Genomic DNA, 20256 nt, shown 5'->3' on the forward strand with positions numbered 1-20256 from the left:
TGCACAGCCAGAATAATGCTTTAAGAAGAGCAATTTACTTCAAATATGTGTAATGCATAAAATGTACAGAATCTTTACTATGAAGGTAAATTAACAGTATGTACACAGAATAGTACAAAGTAGTACAAAAGAGGAATTTGTTTTCCCCCCATGGAAAACACGGTGTATTGTAACAATAACTAAAGAGGGGAAAAAAGTATTTCCAGCTGTGGGCATAATCACTTTTCTGGTCACTTTCCCTGTAAACAGCCATTAAATTTGAAAAAACTGGAAAGCAGTTAAGAAGCATCTCGTCCATGTGCAATGGAAATGTAGATTTTATTAATTACATCACAGTTTTTATGAAACCAAGAGTATCCAGCAGAGAGGCTGTGTTTGAGACTTCTAAGTCACTTGTCAGCCATGCAGTTTATTTACTGTGGTCATTGTGCCTGTGGACTATATGTGCCTGTTCTCTCAAGGGTACTTGTAGAACAGGTCAGACTGCATGGCTGCTCTGTACTTCACATCTGTGAGAGAACTGGTATTTAACCTCAGCCACAGTCCTTTTAGGAAGCAACTACTGTGCTTACATGAGAAGTCAGCATGACTGAAGCAGAGGAAGATGGGTGTTTTTCATATTTCCTGGTAGTGAATGTGAAGAGATTGAAGGCAAACTGGGAAAAAGCTGAGAAGCTATAGCTCTCTGGTAATTCCTCTCTAGCCGGGAAGAATTCCTGTATTCACTTGTAGTTCTTCCTTTTTTTTTTTTTTTTAGCATAGTTCTTACACCTGCAACACAAACATTTTAAAGGGCCTACGGTGCATTAACTAATGAGCAGCTACTCAGTTTTACAACTGGATGCAAAAACGAAAACCCCAAATTCCTCACAGTGATAGTTGCTATTGTTCTTATGTTTGTAATAATGAAAAGTCTTAAAAAATGGAAACTTCTCATTGACTGACTGTCAGATCACCACATTCTGCTCTTACTTACACCAGTACTGTAAGAATCGAGTTAATTTCAGTCATTCATTTCAAGTGTATGTAACAGCAACGGTATTTAGAACTTTAACAGGAGGAGGTAATATATACAATTTTGTTTTTCAGAGGAGCAGACTGCTACTAAGGATGCTTCCCAGGAGGAATCTGAATCAATTCCAGAGTACACTGCTGAAGAGGAGCGAGAGGACAACAGGTTATGGAGAACGGTTGTTATTGGAGAACAAGAACAGAGAATTGATATGAAAGTCATTGAACCATATAAAAAGGTCATTTCACACGGAGGTAGGAAAAGCTTATAAACATTTTTTAAATTGATGTAAAAAAATCATGCTTTATTGATCATGATTCCTGGTTTTGTTCCATTATCATACTGGCAAGGGGAGAAAGAATTTTATTTTTCAACCTTGGCTGAAAATCAACTTGGCTTTCAATTCATTGTGGCAATGACTAATAAGTATTTTAAATTCAAAGCTATTTCAGGAGCTGCATACTGACATACATGTGTCAGGAACAATCTGGTCATTGTAGGCTAAAACTGTCTTGAACAAGTTAAAAAACTTTTGACCTACAGCAAAATAAAACTTTGAAAACATTATTCTCTGGGTTTTGACAAAATCTTTTGCATGAGGAAGTAGAGTGGCAAAAGAAAAGATACAATTTTCCCTGGGGCTTTCATTCATCTGGATAAGCTCCTTATGCTGTTTTTCTGCCATTTATAGTCATTGGCAGCATTTCACCAGGAACTGGTTTATGGGTTTTTTCACAAGGTTTGCTAATGAAAATCAAATAACATATCTAAAACCCATTTGAAGTAGGAAAATGACCTCATATGCTTGTTATATTGTCTAATTTGCTTATCTGCTCCCCAGCCTTCTCCGAAAATCACAGTATCACAGAATATGATAAGTTGGAGAATTTGTAGTTCTGTTGTTACTAGTACACTTCTGTATCAATTAGTACAAATGGCTAAATATTACTCTAGATATTAACAGAAGAAAGAGAAACAAAGCTTTCTAAGTGCCTTTTCCGATTTGTCTCAGGTTTAGATTATCTTTGGGCTCTGTATCTTTCAGAGACACTCTTTACTCTCTGTTAAGTAAAGTATTGTGTAAGGATGAGTTGTTCTACTCCTGCAAAACCTGAGCCTCTCAGAGGTGAGATTTGTGAGTTTATATGAGGATGCTTTTGTCACAGTGTTGTTGATCTGTAACATCATTTAAAGGTCAGCCATTTTTCCCAGTATATTTTCGGTGTTGAATCTCTATCTGGTAAAAGTGACATAAATAAATTATGGTTAATTATATTACCTGAGGATGTGGCCCTCAAATTTGCACATTTACATTAAAAGCAGAGAAATGCTTGCTTACAGATATTAATGGTGGCCAGTGTGCAGAAGGTTTAATCAGAATTAATGAAGATGTTCAAACCTCCAAGCATTATTGCACTACCACACCACCATCAAAGATTTATGAATATGATGACACCTCAGACACAGTTTAGCAAACAGACACAGATGGCATAATTTAGGAAACAAACACAAAATACTTTGGGGCCTTGCTAATCGTGTTTATATTTTTTTTATGCTGTAAACTAGTCAGTATACATTTGTGGTGAAAACTGTTTCCTACTAGATGCTGATGTATATGTTTTTACCAGCATTTGTGAAGAATAAATACCAGTCCATTTTAGTGAGTGAATAAGTAGCTCTGGCCGACATCTCTGATGGCAGTTGTGAAGTACATAATAATGCACAGTTACCAATGGGAGTCTAGGTAATTCAGCTCAACTTTCAGTATGAAATAATTTGAATTCAAATTTCACATGTCCAGCGTTTTGTTGGATCACTCAAATCTAAGATAAAGAGCATTAAGTTTCCTTTACTTTTGAAAGGGTGCTGGTCAGTGGCATTAGCCATTAGACAGAGTGTGAGACACAACAATGAGTTTCAGGCTGCCAATGTTTAAACTGGAAATTTTGCCTCATATCTAGCCAGTCAAAGTACGTTAAGGACTGGATTAAATTTTGTGTTTATGAAGTTGCAGATTGAAGATGTGGAAACCAAAATCATTTTGTTTCATGGATTGTGGGAAGACTTTGCGCAGCTGTAACAGTTTTTACATTATGGCAACTAGGCCTATTCTGTGTGAAGTTCGCTTTGGCAATACTTCAGTGGAGTGTTTACAGAGCCAGGAATCTTTCCTTTAACTCAAGATTAATAATAGATTCTGACTAAAATTAGTTAATTGGAAGTCAAGCAATCTTGATGATATGATGATCTACTGAACATTCCTCGCTGACAAATGAGAGATAACATCAAATGCAGAATTTATGTGGTAGCCACAAAGTAGGAAAGGGGAGGGTAGACTTGGAAGTGTAGGCATGAGACTGCCTTCAACATATGTTGATGGAGAAATTTATTAGAGATATTTCTCTTTGCATAGGCTGAGAATTTGGGCAAGTGGCCTTTACTGCCTTCCAGTGATAAATTAAAATGCACTTCTCTCTTAAATGAACATTCCTTCTCTTCAAGCATATGTGAGAAAAAGTGGCTTAGACTTATCTGTGGGTTTTTCTTCTGTGTGTTGTTAGTTACCATCTGCACATAATCATTTTGCTTTCCCTGAACTTCAGACTGTTCTGTGTATTTTAGTGGACACACCTGCCACAATGTGCTCTTGCTACCAAACTCCCGTGCCAGCTGGACAGATTACTTTATGGCAGCATGATATAAAATCTTTTAAAGTTTTCTTTTAAATTTATGGAAGGAAAGAAATGTCCTCCGTATTTGAAACCTGAGGGGGAAAGAAATACTGCTTTACTGCTTTATTCCCTGCACAGCCATGCAACTAAGCCCTGCATAGCCATTCACTCACTCACTCACTCACTCACTCACTCACTCACTCACTCACACCTATGGTGAATCAGAAGGGTAAAAGTGAATAAGCTTATGGGTTGAGTTAAGGACAGTTTAATAGGTAAACCAAAAGCTAAACACTCTAGCAAAGCAAAGCAAAGAATTCATTCACTGCTTCCCATGGGCAGGCAGGTGTTCAGCCATTGCCAGGAAATCAGAGCTCCATCGTGAGGAGCAGTGAATTAGGAAGTGACACCATCACTCCTTAACTTCCCCCCTTCTTTCTTCTCCCCATGGCTCTGTATGCTGAGCATCGTGCCGTATGGTATAGAATACCCCTTGGGTCAGCTGGTGTCAGCTGTCCTGGCAGTGTCCCCTCCCAAATTCTTGCACACACCCAGCCTACTCACTGAGGGGGAGGGTAGTACAAGAAGTGAAAAAGGCCTTGGCTCTGTGTGAGCACTGCTCAGCAATAACAAAACCATTTCTATATTATCAACACTGGTTTCAGTGCAAATCCAAAACATAGCCCCTTATTAGCCATTATTGGCCTTTATGAAGAAAATTAACCGTATCCCAACCAAACCCAGCACAATTCCATAATAAACCAGCTGAAACAATAATTTGTGCCAAAAACAGGACTGGAGTTACATGAGCTACATTGAGTTACATTTTAGTTAGACTTGGATACTGTCCTCTGGTATCAAGAAAGCACTGTAAAAGCCTTAAAATCTCCTTTTGTAAGGGTTGTGTAAGTCGCAGTATTATCCTTTAATTTTTGTCAAGAATGTGTTTGTGTCTCTGAGGGAAATGAAAGTTTCTTTCCTTCACAAACATGATCATCTCCCCCTCGTGGTCAGTTTCTTCTAGACTCTTTTGAAAGGCTTTTGAGTTGTTCTCTGAGTATATCCAACTTCTGTCTCTCTGCATCATTAGTGCTATTTACAACCGTTTCTGCAGCATCTTTATAAATTGCCTCCTGATTGCATGTATCCTTTAAGCAAAACTTCAAACTGAAATGCAGGAGTATTTTTTATTTATCATTAATAGTACAGGATTGTGGAGAGACTAACTATCATTAATCCATCACAAGAAGAAAATATTTTATTTTGCGTAACAACCAACATCCTGGATCCCAGAATGGTAGTGCTACAGCTTTGAGGGTTTACGACTATCATTAGGCAGGGGTGCAGCCCAGAGAATGCCAGTGTGGGATGACTGGAGTGTTCAAGGTAAAAAAGTAATTTGTACAAAACTTGCAAGAAAGGATTTAACTGGTCTCCAGGAGCTCTTAAGGTATAGTGGTATGCAGTCATAATTGTAATATCCTAAAGCTATTGGAGCTGCACAAACCAACTGATATTGAATTGGAAGACTTTGCAAAACATCAGTCAAACAATGCAAGACAGCAAATATAGGAGATTTTCTTTAGCCCCTTATTCCTCAATCTGAGGTGAGCATTCAGGACATAATTGCTACAGAGATGCAGTGAACCTTAAGTAGAAGCCTTAGAAGGTGTTTTTGCTAGTCTCTATAAAAAGTTTACTAATAGTTGTGCTAAGTGTGTTTTTTGAGAATTCAGCTGACTCTCCTACCTCCTTATCACTTGATGATAGTTCATACATTTTGAGTCTGCTTCAGCAGTAGACAAAGTAGCTCTATTACTGGACTTTGAGATTTCTTTTTAAATTTATCCAGTTAGAATGCTTTGAAAAGGTAAAAATGCGTTTTCTTTTTTTTTCCACAGGATATTATGGTGATGGTCTGAATGCTATCATTGTGTTTGCGGCATGCTTCTTGCCAGACAGCAGTCGAACTGATTACAACTATGTCATGGAAAACCTTTTCCTGTGAGTGATACGTGAGCAATGTGACAGAGTCTTCTGAGTTAGTACTCATAATTATACAATGAGAGGTAACCTGTCTTTACTTAAGAGATAATTTTGGTCATCGCTCCGATCCAAATGACAAGGAAAACAGTTTTAGATAAACTTCTCAGTGGAGTATTATTTTGGTATTTTTTACCTTTTCACCCCCCAAAATTAAGATGTATTTCTCAGTACCAAATCTGACTGTAGTATCTCCCTAAACATCAAGGAATGCAGTATCTTCAAATTCTTGGGACTACAGTCTTTGCACTGTTTCACTAGTGGTTTCCATCTCTCATTGAGAACGATCAGCAGGGCTTAGACCACCAGACTGTTTTTCACTGTGTATTGTTTATTGTATATTACCATGATGCAATCATTGTATATATTTTTAATATATTCTGTGTTGGGTTTAGAAGTCACGGGACCATTTTTTGGCACTTGTTTTTAAAATACAGGATAAATGGCAGCTACTGACACAAACAGCTCTAAGTATGTTTCCTGACTCCAGCTGGTTCTGATTCATCTAGAAGTGGCAGGGGCCATTTGGGCAGGACACAAATTTGGCCACATAAACCCAAATTTATCACAGGAAAATTACTCCTAATAGCAATTTGTTTTGGCAGCCAAAAATTGGGAAGGCACCACTCCCATCAAGTGCCTCCAGCTACTTCTGCTTACAGCTGTTAAAAAATCAATCAATCCAGTGTTTTCTGTGCTAAAAGCCAGTAAGTAATTTCTAAAGCCAGCAAGAGACCTGGCCATTTGCAGTTTACAGGGCACTAGATCACAGACCAAAGTCTCCTTAAAATTCCAGTCCTTGAAGATGCACTTGGTGATAGCCAATGCCTTTAACTTTGTCTTTATGAGTGAAAAACAAGATTGGGTGCTTCAGTTCCTGGTCAGAACAACTGCTATTATTTGCCTGATAGAACCTCTAGGAACCCCATGTTATCTACAGTAACTGATATACACAATGCCTGCCCAGTGATTTAAAAGGTAGGCAGGAATTACTACAGTGGTTTCAACGTGATAAGTAAGGAAGGAACCTGAGAGTAACTGTGACTGATATTCAGTAGTTCTTTGTCTTCATCCAAGACCCTTGCTCAGATAGAGCTGGTGGTAAATGGACTTTGCAGAGAAAGCCTTAAGAGCCTTTTCCACATGGCTTGAGGTTATTTCCAAAGTCAGTTTTATAATTCACTTTTTTTGGAATGGTAGTCTAAGAGAGTGTTCAGGTTGGCTGTGAACCCTTAGCTCATTTTAAGGCTTATGGACTGTTGGCTCTCTATGAGACAACAAGAGAAGTCAGTTCACCCCTTTCTTCCAATTGTAGGCCTATTAATTGCATGGAAGTAGAGGGATTGCAACAGTTTACTAAATATATTACAATAACTGATATATTTAAATATCTGTTAATTGTTTACTATTGAATTATATAGCGATCTGGAGAGACCTGCAAATCACTCAATCTTTTTCTATTTTTGATACAGCATGTTTCTGATTGATAATAATATATGTGTAGTGTATAGCCCACCTCTAGTTTCTGATTAAAAACTGTCCTCGGTTGCTCCCATTTGCAGGAATTCCATCTGGATTCCTTTCACATTTCCAGTAATCTTGTTCCTATTTGTTGTCTGGACTAATACTGTAAAACTGTTTTTGAAGGTGGAGTTTGGGTCAAAATGCTTGAGACATATTCCAGAGCAGTCCTTCTAGATAATGCAGAATCACAAAAAATTCTTCTGTTTAATTTGTGGCTGCCTGAAAAAGTCAATAGAATAAAAATTTTTTAGAAGAATCTCAACTTGAAAATCACACTTTGAAAACAAAACTATTGCTTGCAGAGTGAGGAAATTGTTCTAATCAATGAGAAAAATTCTCCACCTTTTCAAATAATAAAGAAATTGTCATTATTATCAAATAATAAGAACTTGCTAAATAGGTAAGGTTTGCAAGGAAGCTCAGCATCCTTAAAATGGCTAATACAACCATTATCTTATCAATTATCTTATCAATGGATAAGAGCTGTTGAATGAAAGTATGTGAGATAAGTGAGATCTGATTAAAAAATTAGCAGAGATTCCTTTTTGTATAATAGTCCTTTATGATTCTTCTTATTATAACTGATTATTCATAATTTTCACAATTCCCTTTGCCCTTAGTGTAAACAGACATTTTTTGAGACTGTCTGTTTCTCTAACTGAAAGGCTTGTAGTGTTTTAGTATGTAATTACACACACGTCTGTATGGTTTGGTGTCTAAATGCCTTTAAAGCACTAGATGTTGTGCCCTATGCGAAGGGCTAATTTCATAACTTGTCAAATAGTCAGTAGGTTAAGCTTTATGCATCAAAATGTCCATGCAATCCGTTGCTTTGCTATTTCACTGTTAGACATGAACCTTTACAGGCTTAGTATCGGGCAAAAGCAGGGAATGCACAACTGCAAGGTAAGAAAGAGCAGTGAAATGCATTGAGTGTGCAGTGACTTAAGTGGAATTTATCAAATGCATGAAACTGGTCTACTTAATGGCTGCCTACTTCATGCCCAGGTAAAATATCACTCTCTTTGGTGAGAACTAGATTTCCTACAATTCTTTTAAAGACATTGCATCCTAAGGAATTTCAGGGTCAGATTAGATCATGAGACATTACCATACACATGCAAAAAGTGCCATTGTGCTCAGGGATAGAACTGCCTTTTGCAGTGAATGCACTCTGGCATTCAGGTTCTTAAGGTGTGACTTGTGGTTTTTCATTTAAGTTTTTACATAGGCATGCCTTGAGACTGGTTAGTAGAGAGAACAATTTGAATATGATGACCAGATGCCAAATTAGGTAGGGACTACTGAGTGGAGCATCTGCATATATTGTCCTCTCATTTGACTGAGTAGTGTGCTCTTCCAGGTGGGATGGATGAGTGTTTGGAGTGTTTTTCTCACAAAAGGAAGTCTCCCATCAGAAGTCAGGTTGATGGACAAGTTTTAGTAGCCTTGAGTTTCAAAGTGTTTGTAGTTGGCAGTCACAGACTCAGTAGCAGTAGTGTGAGGATCACAAGAATTTTAAACAAGTATCTTCTCCTGACACTTATTATTTTTGCATTGAAAAAACTTCATCAACTTTGATGATTAGAATAGTGAACAGAAAATTCTCAACAGTTTAGAAGTTGTTAGGGCTTCACATGGTCCTGCCATGTTCTCCCTTGCAAAATCTCATGATTTAATGTCTTTTTAAGAAACAGCAAAGTCACCAGTGAGATTTGAAAACTCACTAAGAAACAGTATTTTTGTAAGGAAACCACATGTTTTTGAAGACAGAGGTAAGACTGTGGTTTTCTAGTTATGTATCTACATGTACCATGGTGACCAGTGCTAAATGTTTGCTTTGGTTTAAAGGAAAAGAAAAGCCTCTCTTGTAATAAATTGCTTAATCTGCCTTGATTTATTCCTACTAGACTAATTTAGTTTGGGTTTAAGCAGATAATGTACAGTTTGTGCTCACTGACATATGTACTTTTACCAGCTATGTGATCAGTACTTTGGAGCTGATGGTAGCTGAAGACTATATGATTGTCTACTTGAATGGAGCAACACCAAGAAGGAGGATGCCTGGATTGGGTTGGATGAAAAAATGTTACCAGATGATTGATCGACGGTAAGTAATATTTTCTTTCCTAATTCATAACCATTATTTTAAACACCATCTTTTTCTCTTACTTCCCTCTATGCCAGTGTGCACTGTATATGATCTTTTGTGGGGTTTTCTGTTGTTTTTAAGAATCCATTGCTTTTTTACTTAGATTACGGAAGAATCTGAAATCATTTATAATTGTTCATCCATCGTGGTTTATCAGGACGATTCTGGCTGTGACACGACCTTTTATAAGGTATGTAATGAATACCAGTGATTTTCTGTCCCTAAAAATACCTAAGTGCCCTAAATCATCAAACATAGCTGTTAATCTTTCACTGGAGAGTGCTCATTTTGTAGCTTATGTTGGGATTTTGACAGTTCAGTTTCCTAAAGATTTAAATTAGTATCTAGTTGCAGACAGCAGAGGGATGGTTTTGTAAGCTGGTATGCTTATGTAGAACTGGGAATTCAGTCTCTTAAAATTATCTTATTGAGAGCCCACCTCAAAGGCATGTAGAAAATGGGAATGCATGTAATGATGATCACCTTACTTAAAAAATCCTGGCTATAGGACCATATTAAGCTACAGTTCTTGGTTTTTAAAAATCAATTGCTGCTCCTACTAGAGGACTGCCTGCAACCTGAGGTTTTTAAATGCATAGGAGTTCTGATTCCAAAAAATATGCTTTGATTAGTAAAAAGGCAGAAAAATTTGTTACTGGCTTTGAAAACCTCACACATTGCTGAAGCAGATAGGGAAGTATGCAATTGAAATCCTGAGAGCAGACCGACAGTTGTGAGAAGGAGTTGCTACAGCCAAGAGAAAAAGCATCTTCTTCTAAAGCCACACAGTGAATGACTTATGTCATGACAGATCTCAGAGAGTTCTACTCCCATACTGCAGGTGAAGACACTGGAGGTGTCTGTCACAGGGTACTTTGGCCTGACAGGGTGGCATTTGGATGGGGAAACATGATTTCTCCCATCACTACCAAAGTGCAAAAGGCAGAGTGTCATAATGGAGCTGCTTCTTTCAGATGTGGTATCTTTAAGACTGAGGAGAAAGTGACAATTCAAAATACCAGAGTAACAGAGAAAAATACTTGGAATTGTCAATAGTCATTATGATTCATTAGCATTTATTCAAAATTGTTCTACTGAGCAGAAGTGATTATAGGTTTTTCATTGCTCAACAGGAGAAAATGTTTGCTCTAAATAGTTTGGCAAAGCAAATTAGTGGTATAAAACTAGAGATACTAGAGACCAGTTAAAACTCTCCATTTCAGCCAAGTAGATTGAGTCTCGGTGCAAGATGAAAGTGAAGAACAAATGGGAGTTGAAAAAGGTGGGCAGTGTGACTTGTAAAAATGACATGAGATATTTGAACCCTTACTGAGGACAGAAGAACATTATGAGAAATCTGACTAAACAACTCTCTGAGACATGAAAAGTGAGAGTCGGTTCAGTAATAGGCAATGTTAAGGAGACAGAAACTTGATTAGTTTGAAGCCCAATGGCTGTTTCTTAGTTTACTAGCTCTAAGCTGTTCACTGACAGGCACAGTGGGAATTTTGGAGTAAGAAATGGATTGGTCACAAGGCAAGCAGAGATTTCAACAAGATAGCTAAAGGCGAGCAACATGATTTTAATTGTATTTCAGCTGAGATGCAGGACAAAATAGTAGAAATCAAGAACCTGAAAGACATCATGGTCAATTCATTGAGGGTGAGATAATCTCAAGCCTATCTCAATTTTACCTCAAAAACTGCCAAGAAAATTTGGTGGAGTCTGGGACTTATCTTGACTGACAAACAGTTGTCTGTAAAAAGAGCAAAAAAAGAACTAGAGGTAGCACAGGTTGATCCTTGGTACTCTTTTAGGACCAGATCTAACACCAAAGATCTTTTGAGTTGTGTTAGGTAAGGAATTAGATATCTAATAAAATAAAAGTGTCTGTGAAATGTATTTTTCACTTTACGGAAATATGTAAATAATGGGACTATTAGCAGCGTGTTTTCCTAAAGTCTGAAAGAAACAAGGACTTACTTTGGCCCATAAATTGACTTCTACATGAAGGAATTACTTAAAAGTCAGACACTGTAGTGGAGTTAGTGGACCCAGGAGAATCCTGAAGGGGAAAAAGTAACCTTCAAAAGATTTTTTTAAATCTGCCCTGCCCCCCCATCTTTAGAAGCTTATAATTGGCTTGCAGCTTGCCAAGTTACTTTAGCTGGCAGTTCTGATGCTGCAAACTGTGATTAACATTTGGGATAAAATGGTAAGAATTACCTGTATGTTGTCATGCTTTGACAGGTCAATTGTGAGTGATACTTGCATTCTAAATGTGACCATTGGCCTGCTCCAGTGTGTGTGCCTTGCTTTATGGCCAGATGAGAAAGATGGATTTCTCATAACCTCATGCATATCAAATAACTTAGGTTAGGCCAGTAAATAGCCTTATGTGTTTAAATGTGTTTTGTGGACAATTTAGCCTTTCTCCGAGTGATCATTTTTCAAGCACAATAACTGAGTCATTTAGCACAGCTGAAATAAACAAGGTATTTCATCATAAGAAGGCCCTGCAGTAAGAATAGACACAATCATATCTGTACTTATCTGAACAAATGAGGAAGTTCAGTTTTATTACATTTGATTGAGAATTGGTGTAAAATAGAAATGCTGAGTCATCATGATCACTTGATAACTATCATGATGATTATGATCATGTTAAGTGAATGCTTCTCATCTCTTTTTACATATTCTGTAAGTATTCTTTAAGAGATCCAATTCTTTTCAGAATTGTAACACATCTCCTTTGAACTGTAAAACTACTTGCATTGTCTAACAGGTAGGCATTATAATTTATAATGTCCCAAATACTGTGATTCAGCATAAGAAAGGAAGAGTCAAAGGTCTGGACTCAATTTCAGCCTCACTAGAGTTCAGGTAGGCTCATGATTAGCTGAGCTCTGTAATTGAAATATGAATATCAAAGGGCTTAATTATTTAATACATACCTTCACTTATTTTTAATATATCATAAAAAAATGAGAGACAAAGTCAATTAATATGTTTTTTCTGTGTTTCAGCTCTAAGTTCAGCAGTAAGATACAGTATGTCAACACATTGGCTGAGCTTCGTGAGATGATTCCAATGGAATATGTGCATATACCAGACAGTATTGTCAAGTAAGTGATGTACAGTAAGCTTGTACTTGTTCTATTTCCACAGACTAGTAATAGTGTTTTAAGACTCTGTAAAAAAACCCCAGAAAACACTCTCTTGATATTTTTAAAAATGCTTATGTATTGTTCCACAAACATTTCACTGTCAAACTCAGAAGCAGGAAGTCACTGTATAATGGAAACACAAAACAAAATAAATATATAAATAAAATAACACTCTTTGGGGAGTAGGATAATAGTTTAACCTTTCCACAGGTATCATGTATGCCATATTTTTCCATGCCTTTTTAAGTAAAAGTGTTTTTAATTTTTAGTCATACAAGGCTTTGAACTGAAACAATAATTAAAAGATAGCCTGTTCAATAGGAGACCACTGAAAGTTCATACACTCACCTTCACTTATTTTGTTGATTTTCATGGTTAAATCCAGAACCACTGAAAGACAGTTTCTCAATTTTTGCTACTTATGTGTAGAAATTTTTCAAATGCAGGCATTTAAAGGGCAGAGTCTATTAAAAGGAAAGTAAAGTAAGGAAAGTATATATTAAAAAATTGTAGGAAGTTGATTGTCGTTGCTCATCCTGACTTTTTTTCAGACCTGAAAACAGCAGAATGGAATCATATACCAAGACAGAAAACATGACTGAAAAATTCATGGGTTTCATATAGTTGCTATTATATAGACAGTCCTGTTCAGGGATGTTGTTTGTTGGGTTTTCTTTTAATTGTTCTCTTTATCAAATGTCTTAGGTTTTGAACAGTGAAACATTCTGTTCTAGTAAGTAATTTGATAAGCAGATACGCAAGTATGGTTGTCTTTTCCTTATGGTTTTTCAGTGACAGCTTTTGGAGCTGTCATAGATCTCTTCAACCCAGACAGGAGTTTTCACACCTGTCTCACATTAGTTGCAAAGCAACATAATTTCCTTCATTGAGCTGATGGGGTAATTCTAGAGAGCAAGCGGGAAGCTTGTTTCTGGCAATTGCACTTGTGAAAGCAGTGTGATTACAGTTGTGAAATCAGAGGTCATAGAGACTTTCACTTGACTTCATTTGCTGCTGTAACTTTTTTAGATGTGGAGTAATGCTAAGAATGTGGAACAGAGACCATTAGTCAACTGATAAAGACATGTGCATAATGTTTTAACAACCCTAACAATTTTTCTTTCTCCCTCTCTCTTTGATTCCCTAAGAATCTTAATTTCTCATAGTTCCCTTTGATAGAAACCTTAACGTGATACTCAGTTTCTGTCTCTGTTTCCTTGATGTGTTTACTGTTACACTGTAGCAGCATACACATCCGTGTTATACACATTTTTACTTCCTTGTAGTGTTTGGGAAGGTCATTCACCTCTCAGACCAAAGGTGAAAAGATCACAGCACCAGTACCAAATAAACTTTAGTACTTAACAATTATGAAACTGCCTACTTCATGTCATCAGCAGCTGGATGAGAGATCATGATTTTGCTGAAAAAGATAGAATTCGAAAGGTGACAATTGTGCCCCTCCTTGGCAAGCATTTTCAAGATGCTGTGATAACAAGGTTTAGTGGCTCTGTGAATTCAAGACACTGTGAGTGGTTATTCCCATACCACAGGGAGGAAAGCAGTGTTCAGCTGATAGTTTTCATTCTGCTACAAATTGAGAAAGGTTCCTATAGGGAATTAAATTTCATCTTTTGGCCTCACAACTGCTCCATTGTCAAGAACAAATAAACCACCTGTTGTCAAGAGGAGTCCCACCTGTAGAAAACACATAGGGTTTGGGTTGTGTGGTTAGTTGGTAGTTTTTACTGAAGTGGGATACAATGTGCTTGTTGTATCATACAAACTTCTATATCTTTTCCTTCGTCCACTCTTATCTTGTAAGGTATGATGAAGAGAAGTGTATTAAGAGAAGAATGAGGTAAAATTGCTTTCTAGCCCCTGCTGCTGCTCATAACGAAGTGAATTTGTGTGACAGCCTTTCACCTGCAGGCGACCTCAACAGCTGAACGAGAGAGGACTTGCAATGATGTGGAATCTTACTTTCCCCTTCAAGCTGTTGAGATCAGCCTTCCTTGCAAATAAAACTCACTGAACTGTAAATGTCCTTGACTTGGCCCAGGCTGCAGCTAGTTTAATATTATCTGATAGAGCAACTAAATGCTTTCAGCTCTGTCCACTAGGCATGCCTCAGACCCTTGCTGCTTCTCTGTCTGCCTCCAAATGAGCTCAGTAAGAGTTACAAATTTAAGGTGGGTTGAGCACAGGGATAAATGGTATTATACTGAACTGAGGAGCTTTGGGGTCAGTGTGCCCTAAATCATAGGTTCCTATTTTAGAAGCATGTACTGTACTTGTTCTCTGCTCTGCTATTGCTCTGCTTCTCTCTTATGCTCTGCTTGCTTCTCTGTTTCTTTATATCAATAACTTTTACTCATGCAGACTGGATGAAGAGCTGAGGGAAGCTTCAGAAACAGCTAAGTAAGATAGCTTTCAGATGGATGCTGGCATTATATTTACTTGTTTCACAGGAATAGTTTGAATGTAATAGTACACTATATGTTTGGTACGACGATCAGCTTATAGTTTCAATTACTGTGTAAGTTGTCACATTTGTAAATTGACTTCCCCTCTCACTAAAAGCAGCCTTCTTTGTACTGCTGGGTCTTGCTAAGAAAGAATCACACCCTTATGCTATAAAAAACTTTTTTGCTGTTTTTTGATTATTGTTTCTATAGTCATGGGGATGACTGAAATCACTTATTTACTCCATTAAAATGGGTCATTAAACATTTTCTACCCTTCATCTGTTATGTCAGACAATTCACACAATTTTTAAAAAGTAATTTGTTTGGGTTTTGTGGAGGTTTTTTGGTGGTTTTTTTTGGTGGTGGTTTTTTGTTTTGTTTTGGTTGGTTTTTTTTACAATTTACTGAATTAGGTCTAGCTTTTATACTGTATTCTCAGTTAAGGCAGGTACGTAAATTCTCCTTTTTTTCCAGCATTGGCTGGATAGGCCAGGGAATTAATACTTGATAATAATATTGTACTTCTTGATAATCATATTGTAGTGTATATGGTCATTTAATAAATCAGTGGCAGCTGATGCTCAAATACTTTAAGCTCGTAACTCCTTATGAGTTATGAGTTTAATGTGCTTTGACACTGGTATAAAGTACCAAAAAAAATCCTTAACTAGAAGGACTTGACTTACTGAGAAGAGCTTGGAAAGTATCCAGTGCACTTTCTTCATGTGTGTATTTTAGAAAAAATTCTGGAGAAAGAGCCTGTGTCTCCTGGTTCTAATATAACATTTTCCCCTGTGTTTTTTTTAACCGAAGATTTTAAGGTTTGGAGTTTCTTTTCAGTCTCTTTTCTTCAGGCTATGCACCTCAGGATTTTCATCTTACAGCTTCTTCTTTGCTGTACTTTTTCTTACTGTTTCTTCTTTTGCAGTACACATTTTCCTTCTCTTCTTTTGCGACTGGTTTTTAAAACAACTGTAGAGAAATATCCAAATCACTGGCCACGGCTTTTTGATTCTAGCAGTTAGACTGCCTCAGAAGCAATACATTCACATAAGTAGTTATTTGATATCACCTGAATATTTTGTTAAACAAAGAAACCCACCCAGCCTTGAAATGCAGCTTCTGTCCCTTCTATTCAAACATTTTCAAATGCATTGTATATGTGACAGTGAAAACTCTGTGGAAGAAAGCTGCTTTCTTGTTACACCATTTAAAAAAGTAGAGGCTGCAGCATAGCAGGTGAAAGGGGAACTAAATATTCATATGAGGCATCACTGATTATTGCTACTGTTGGATGTATGAAGTTACTGTAGTGCATTTTCCTTCCCCAACTTAAAGAAATAGCTTAAAAATTTATTACTCAAACTAATGTGTGTTGTGGGCACTAAGATCACTACATTCCTAAAAACATTTGTGTGTTGTGCTGTCAAAGATATTCACTACAGTTAGTTATTACATCCCCAAATTTTATGTTGTATTTAAAAAGAGAAAGAAAAAAAAAATACAGAAGAAATGTTTACTCCTCTTTTTCCTTGTATCCAGAACTAGCTGCCTCTCAAATGATCCAGAAATGACTTCAGTGGAGCAGGAGTAAGAACCTATGCCTAACACTGTCATTACATTTTAACATTATTTTACAACCATGCTGCTAGGAACTGAGGCTGGGTAGACTCCATAAAGCTTTTTATAGACCTAAATACTTTTATGGTAATATTCAAGAAAAAGCACTGAAGCGTTATTATATTTATATTTTCTATAATTTATATATTGTATACTGAATATTTATTATATTTGTATTGCATTGCAAATGTGTTTGAAGTGTCCTTGATCATTTCCAAGCAGAGACATATATAATTCCTAGCCTGAGGATATTCAGGTTAAGTTATGTGAAAAACAGATAGAAATAAGTGCAGCATGATCAGAGTGAAGATGATCCCATGCATTATCCTCAGTTAAAAGTAAAAAGGTAAGACTGCCATTCTCATTTGGAGATTAAAAAGTCTTGTATTTTACTTAGATTTCTGGACCACACCCTCATCATCTGCCTTCTCTTTGCTTTTCTGCTTCTCAGCTTCTTTCATAGTTATTTTCGTGGTTAAACCTCAAGCATCTTTACATCTTTTCCTTTCAAAGCTGGACTGTTTCCCTTGGAAATGGGAATGTGTCAGTCCTCTGGCATGCTTCTCCTCTGTCTGATACTGTAACTGAAGCATGAAAATGGAAAAGCCTGCACTGCTCTTACTGTTCATCGGTGAGAGTATTTGTAGCTGTAGTGTGTTGCACAAGCACTAACAGTTCCTTGCTGGAACAGCATCTCAGGAGAACCAGCTGTTGCAGCAGAGAGTGTATTCTTGGCCACAGGGGAGGAGTGACTGAGGACTTTGCTGTCCCTACCCATCTGGTTGGTGTGTAGAAATATAGTGGTGTCTCCCCTTGGTATATTGTTCAGGGAATATCATATACTAAACCTGACTCCTCAGTAAGATTCCATCAGTAACATGAGTATTGATAAGCAGGCAAATAATTAGAAGTACATGTAGCAAACAGATGTATAAAGAAAATGAAGCTTCCGTTTTCACTTTTAAAAATAAAACAGTACTCTAGTAAGCTGTCTCATTATTATATCTGATACATGTCTTAGAACCATAGCTAAATTCCTGATTCCTGGAGCAGTTAACATTATATCTCTGTGCATATTTTTTTTTCCCTCAGACACTCTTTTACTCTATAGTGAATCAATATGAGGACTGCTTGTGAAAGTATAAGAACATAAAATAACATGTTAAAGACTATTTACTTACCATTTTGATCTTTTTGTGGCTTGAACAGTTTTCCTGTTTTTCCCAAAAGATAAGCTGAGCAGCAAAAAGCAATATGAGAAACGAATTTATATTTATCTAAGATAAACATAGTTGAGGCCAAAATAATGTTAATTCCTGCAATTTATTTTCTCTGCATAAATATGAAACTGTCATCAGAAGTGGCAGTAATTTTCCTGTGATCATACCTCTCATTTCTTGTGTCATTTCTTCAGAAAAAAGAATTTCTCATGTAAATCTCTCCACACTGAGAACAGCAGTTTTACACAGACGTTTCTTTTGTATGCTTTCTACTGGAACGTCACTGGAGTCTGCCCAGCTCTTAGTTTGCTTTTGTTGTCTTTTTTCTCCTATTCCAAAAGCTTCTGTCTATTGTCATGCTCCCTTGTGTTCTATTTTGTTTCTTGCACTTACTCATTACTTAAAAAAAAAACCAACTCTATGAAATAATTCACAGTGAAGTAACACTGTGCATTGTGTAACAGTTCATAAATACTGAGGAAACTTTAAATAGTTATGTATTCTTTAAGGACAATTCTATCTTGAGGCAACGTTTCTGATGACAGCGTTTTACTCTAAAGAATGCTTCTAAAGTATTTGATGACATGTGCTCTGCACTAAATAGCAAAAATGTACTCTTGGAAACATTTTTAGGGCCACATATATATTGCTACACTGTTGTGTTTTCCCACATCTGGTGTCTACTTCATATTGGAATTGCTGGAAAAATAGTTATTAATTTCCATAGAAGAGTAATGCAACTTATTAGGGTGTGTACTTTCATAGATGGCAGATAGGATGTGTGTAAATTTTTGAACACCACTGCATTGAAGTAAATGAGAAATGAGGATACTCAACACTTTGCGGGAGCTTAGGATTGGGAAAAAGACTAGTCACATGCTTCATAGCGCTGATTAATTTGTTGTTGTTGTTTTGTTTTTAATAAATAGCATCAACATGACCCTGAAATAAAAAGCATCCTTGCCAGGCATTTGAAGAAGAAGGTTCACTTGGGTTTTCATCACCCAGACACTCACGACCATGCTGTACAATAAGTGATTTGGTCAACTGTGTTTGGTTTATAATTTTTCCACGTCATTCAGCAATTCAAGAAGACCAAAAGGGCCAGTCCTATTGCCATGGAGACAGCAGAATTTTGAGGCCTGGTTATTTGTGTTGTTTTTCAGAAACTGTTTTCTTTAGGAAAGCCATATTATCTAGCATTGATTTCTCCGTGTGTGTGCAATTTCTGTTTCAAAGGATACCATTTTACCAACAGTGTGCCTCATGAATGGGTCAGTGAGGATGAGGATGGGGATTTTTTAATTTTTGCCTTCAGCATATTGATGTTTATGCATAGCTGAATGGAATAGTTATTGTTACAATAAATGTTAGTTTGCTTGTGTCACAGAGCAGCAGCAAATGTGGTATTTAAAAATAATTCTAGAAATGATGCAGGACATTCTTGAATTTGACAGGTCAGGTTGGATCAGACTTTGGGCGACTTCATCAAGCAAAAGATGTCCCTGCCTAATGCAAGGATTTCAGAACTAGGTGATTCTTAAGGCCCCTTCCAACTCAAAACATTCATGCTTCTATGAATTTGTTTTTCTTGTCTGAAAAGCCCTTTCATCTTCATTTAACCCCAATGACTTTTTATTCAGCCAGAGAAAAGACTGATATACTAAAAAATAATAATTAGCCATTAACTAGACTTACCAGAGGATAAATGGGTAACTGAAATTAATTTTAATAATTTTTTAGTATCTTTATTTTAGATAGTTTTTCTAGAAGCAACTAATCCTTTAAATGATTGTCATATATTCTAAAATCCTTGGAGCGTTACTTTGTTGTTGTTTCTAAATCCTTTTCCAGAACATTTTTTCTAAGTTATGAGTCTTCAAATGACATTCTGTCTCCAATTCTAAAGGCTATTAATGCTGTGAATATGAATCAAATAGTATTTTCTACTAACAGCCAAAAGTTAAATATGTAAATCTAAAGTTGCAAGTCACTGTGATTTGTTAGGAATACATGGTAAAGTATAAGTAAAAATAAACCTTTCAATGCAGTTTATTGTCTGTGTCACAGAACACAGCAGTAAAAGCATGAAAAAGAAAAAAACCCTAAGCATTTCTTGTTTGCTGCTGTCCTATGTACTGGCATAAAAGTCATTATAGAAAATCTTCATAGTTACTGGAAAATTGATGCAGTTTCTCAGACCATGCTTTTACATTAATGCAGGTTAATTATCAAGTGAATATTGTTTGTTTACTTTAAAAAGAATATGACTAATGCTTTCTCCTCCCCTAATGAACATATGCATGCACTTTCCAAACCTCCTGACTCACCTGCCTTTTGGGAAGTTCTAATGCAAATAATAGTATTACATACCCTCT

At 36.7% G+C, this 20256-nt stretch overlaps 1 protein-coding gene across 5 annotated transcripts in view; it reads left to right on the forward strand.

The window, feature by feature from the left end:
- PRUNE2 (prune homolog 2 with BCH domain) overlaps nucleotides 1–19548 on the forward strand; it is a 136823-nt gene extending 117275 nt beyond the window's left edge. The window contains exons 12-20 of one of the 5 annotated variants that reach the window (XM_027909946.1): nucleotides 1090–1266; nucleotides 5586–5688; nucleotides 9230–9361; nucleotides 9507–9593; nucleotides 12430–12528; nucleotides 14396–14431; nucleotides 14953–14991; nucleotides 16581–16628; nucleotides 18808–19548. In XM_027909946.1, the coding sequence (XP_027765747.1) occupies nucleotides 1090–1266; nucleotides 5586–5688; nucleotides 9230–9361; nucleotides 9507–9593; nucleotides 12430–12528; nucleotides 14396–14431; nucleotides 14953–14991; nucleotides 16581–16628; nucleotides 18808–18829 (743 nt within the window). In that variant the 3' untranslated portion in view covers nucleotides 18830–19548. The remainder of the gene's footprint in view (nucleotides 1–1089; nucleotides 1267–5585; nucleotides 5689–9229; nucleotides 9362–9506; nucleotides 9594–12429; nucleotides 12529–14395; nucleotides 14432–14952; nucleotides 14992–16580; nucleotides 16629–18807) is intronic. The other 4 variants (XM_027909961.1, XM_027909954.1, XM_027909968.1 and 1 more) reach the window with 4 other exon arrangements.
- The last annotated feature ends 708 nt before the right edge of the window (nucleotides 19549–20256 follow it).

This window comes from Empidonax traillii, unplaced genomic scaffold (assembly GCF_003031625.1).
Source record: "Empidonax traillii isolate 1590-97213 ecotype Southwest subspecies unplaced genomic scaffold, ASM303162v1 scaffold28:size2823434, whole genome shotgun sequence".
Classification (NCBI taxonomy): Eukaryota; Metazoa; Chordata; class Aves; order Passeriformes; family Tyrannidae; genus Empidonax; species Empidonax traillii.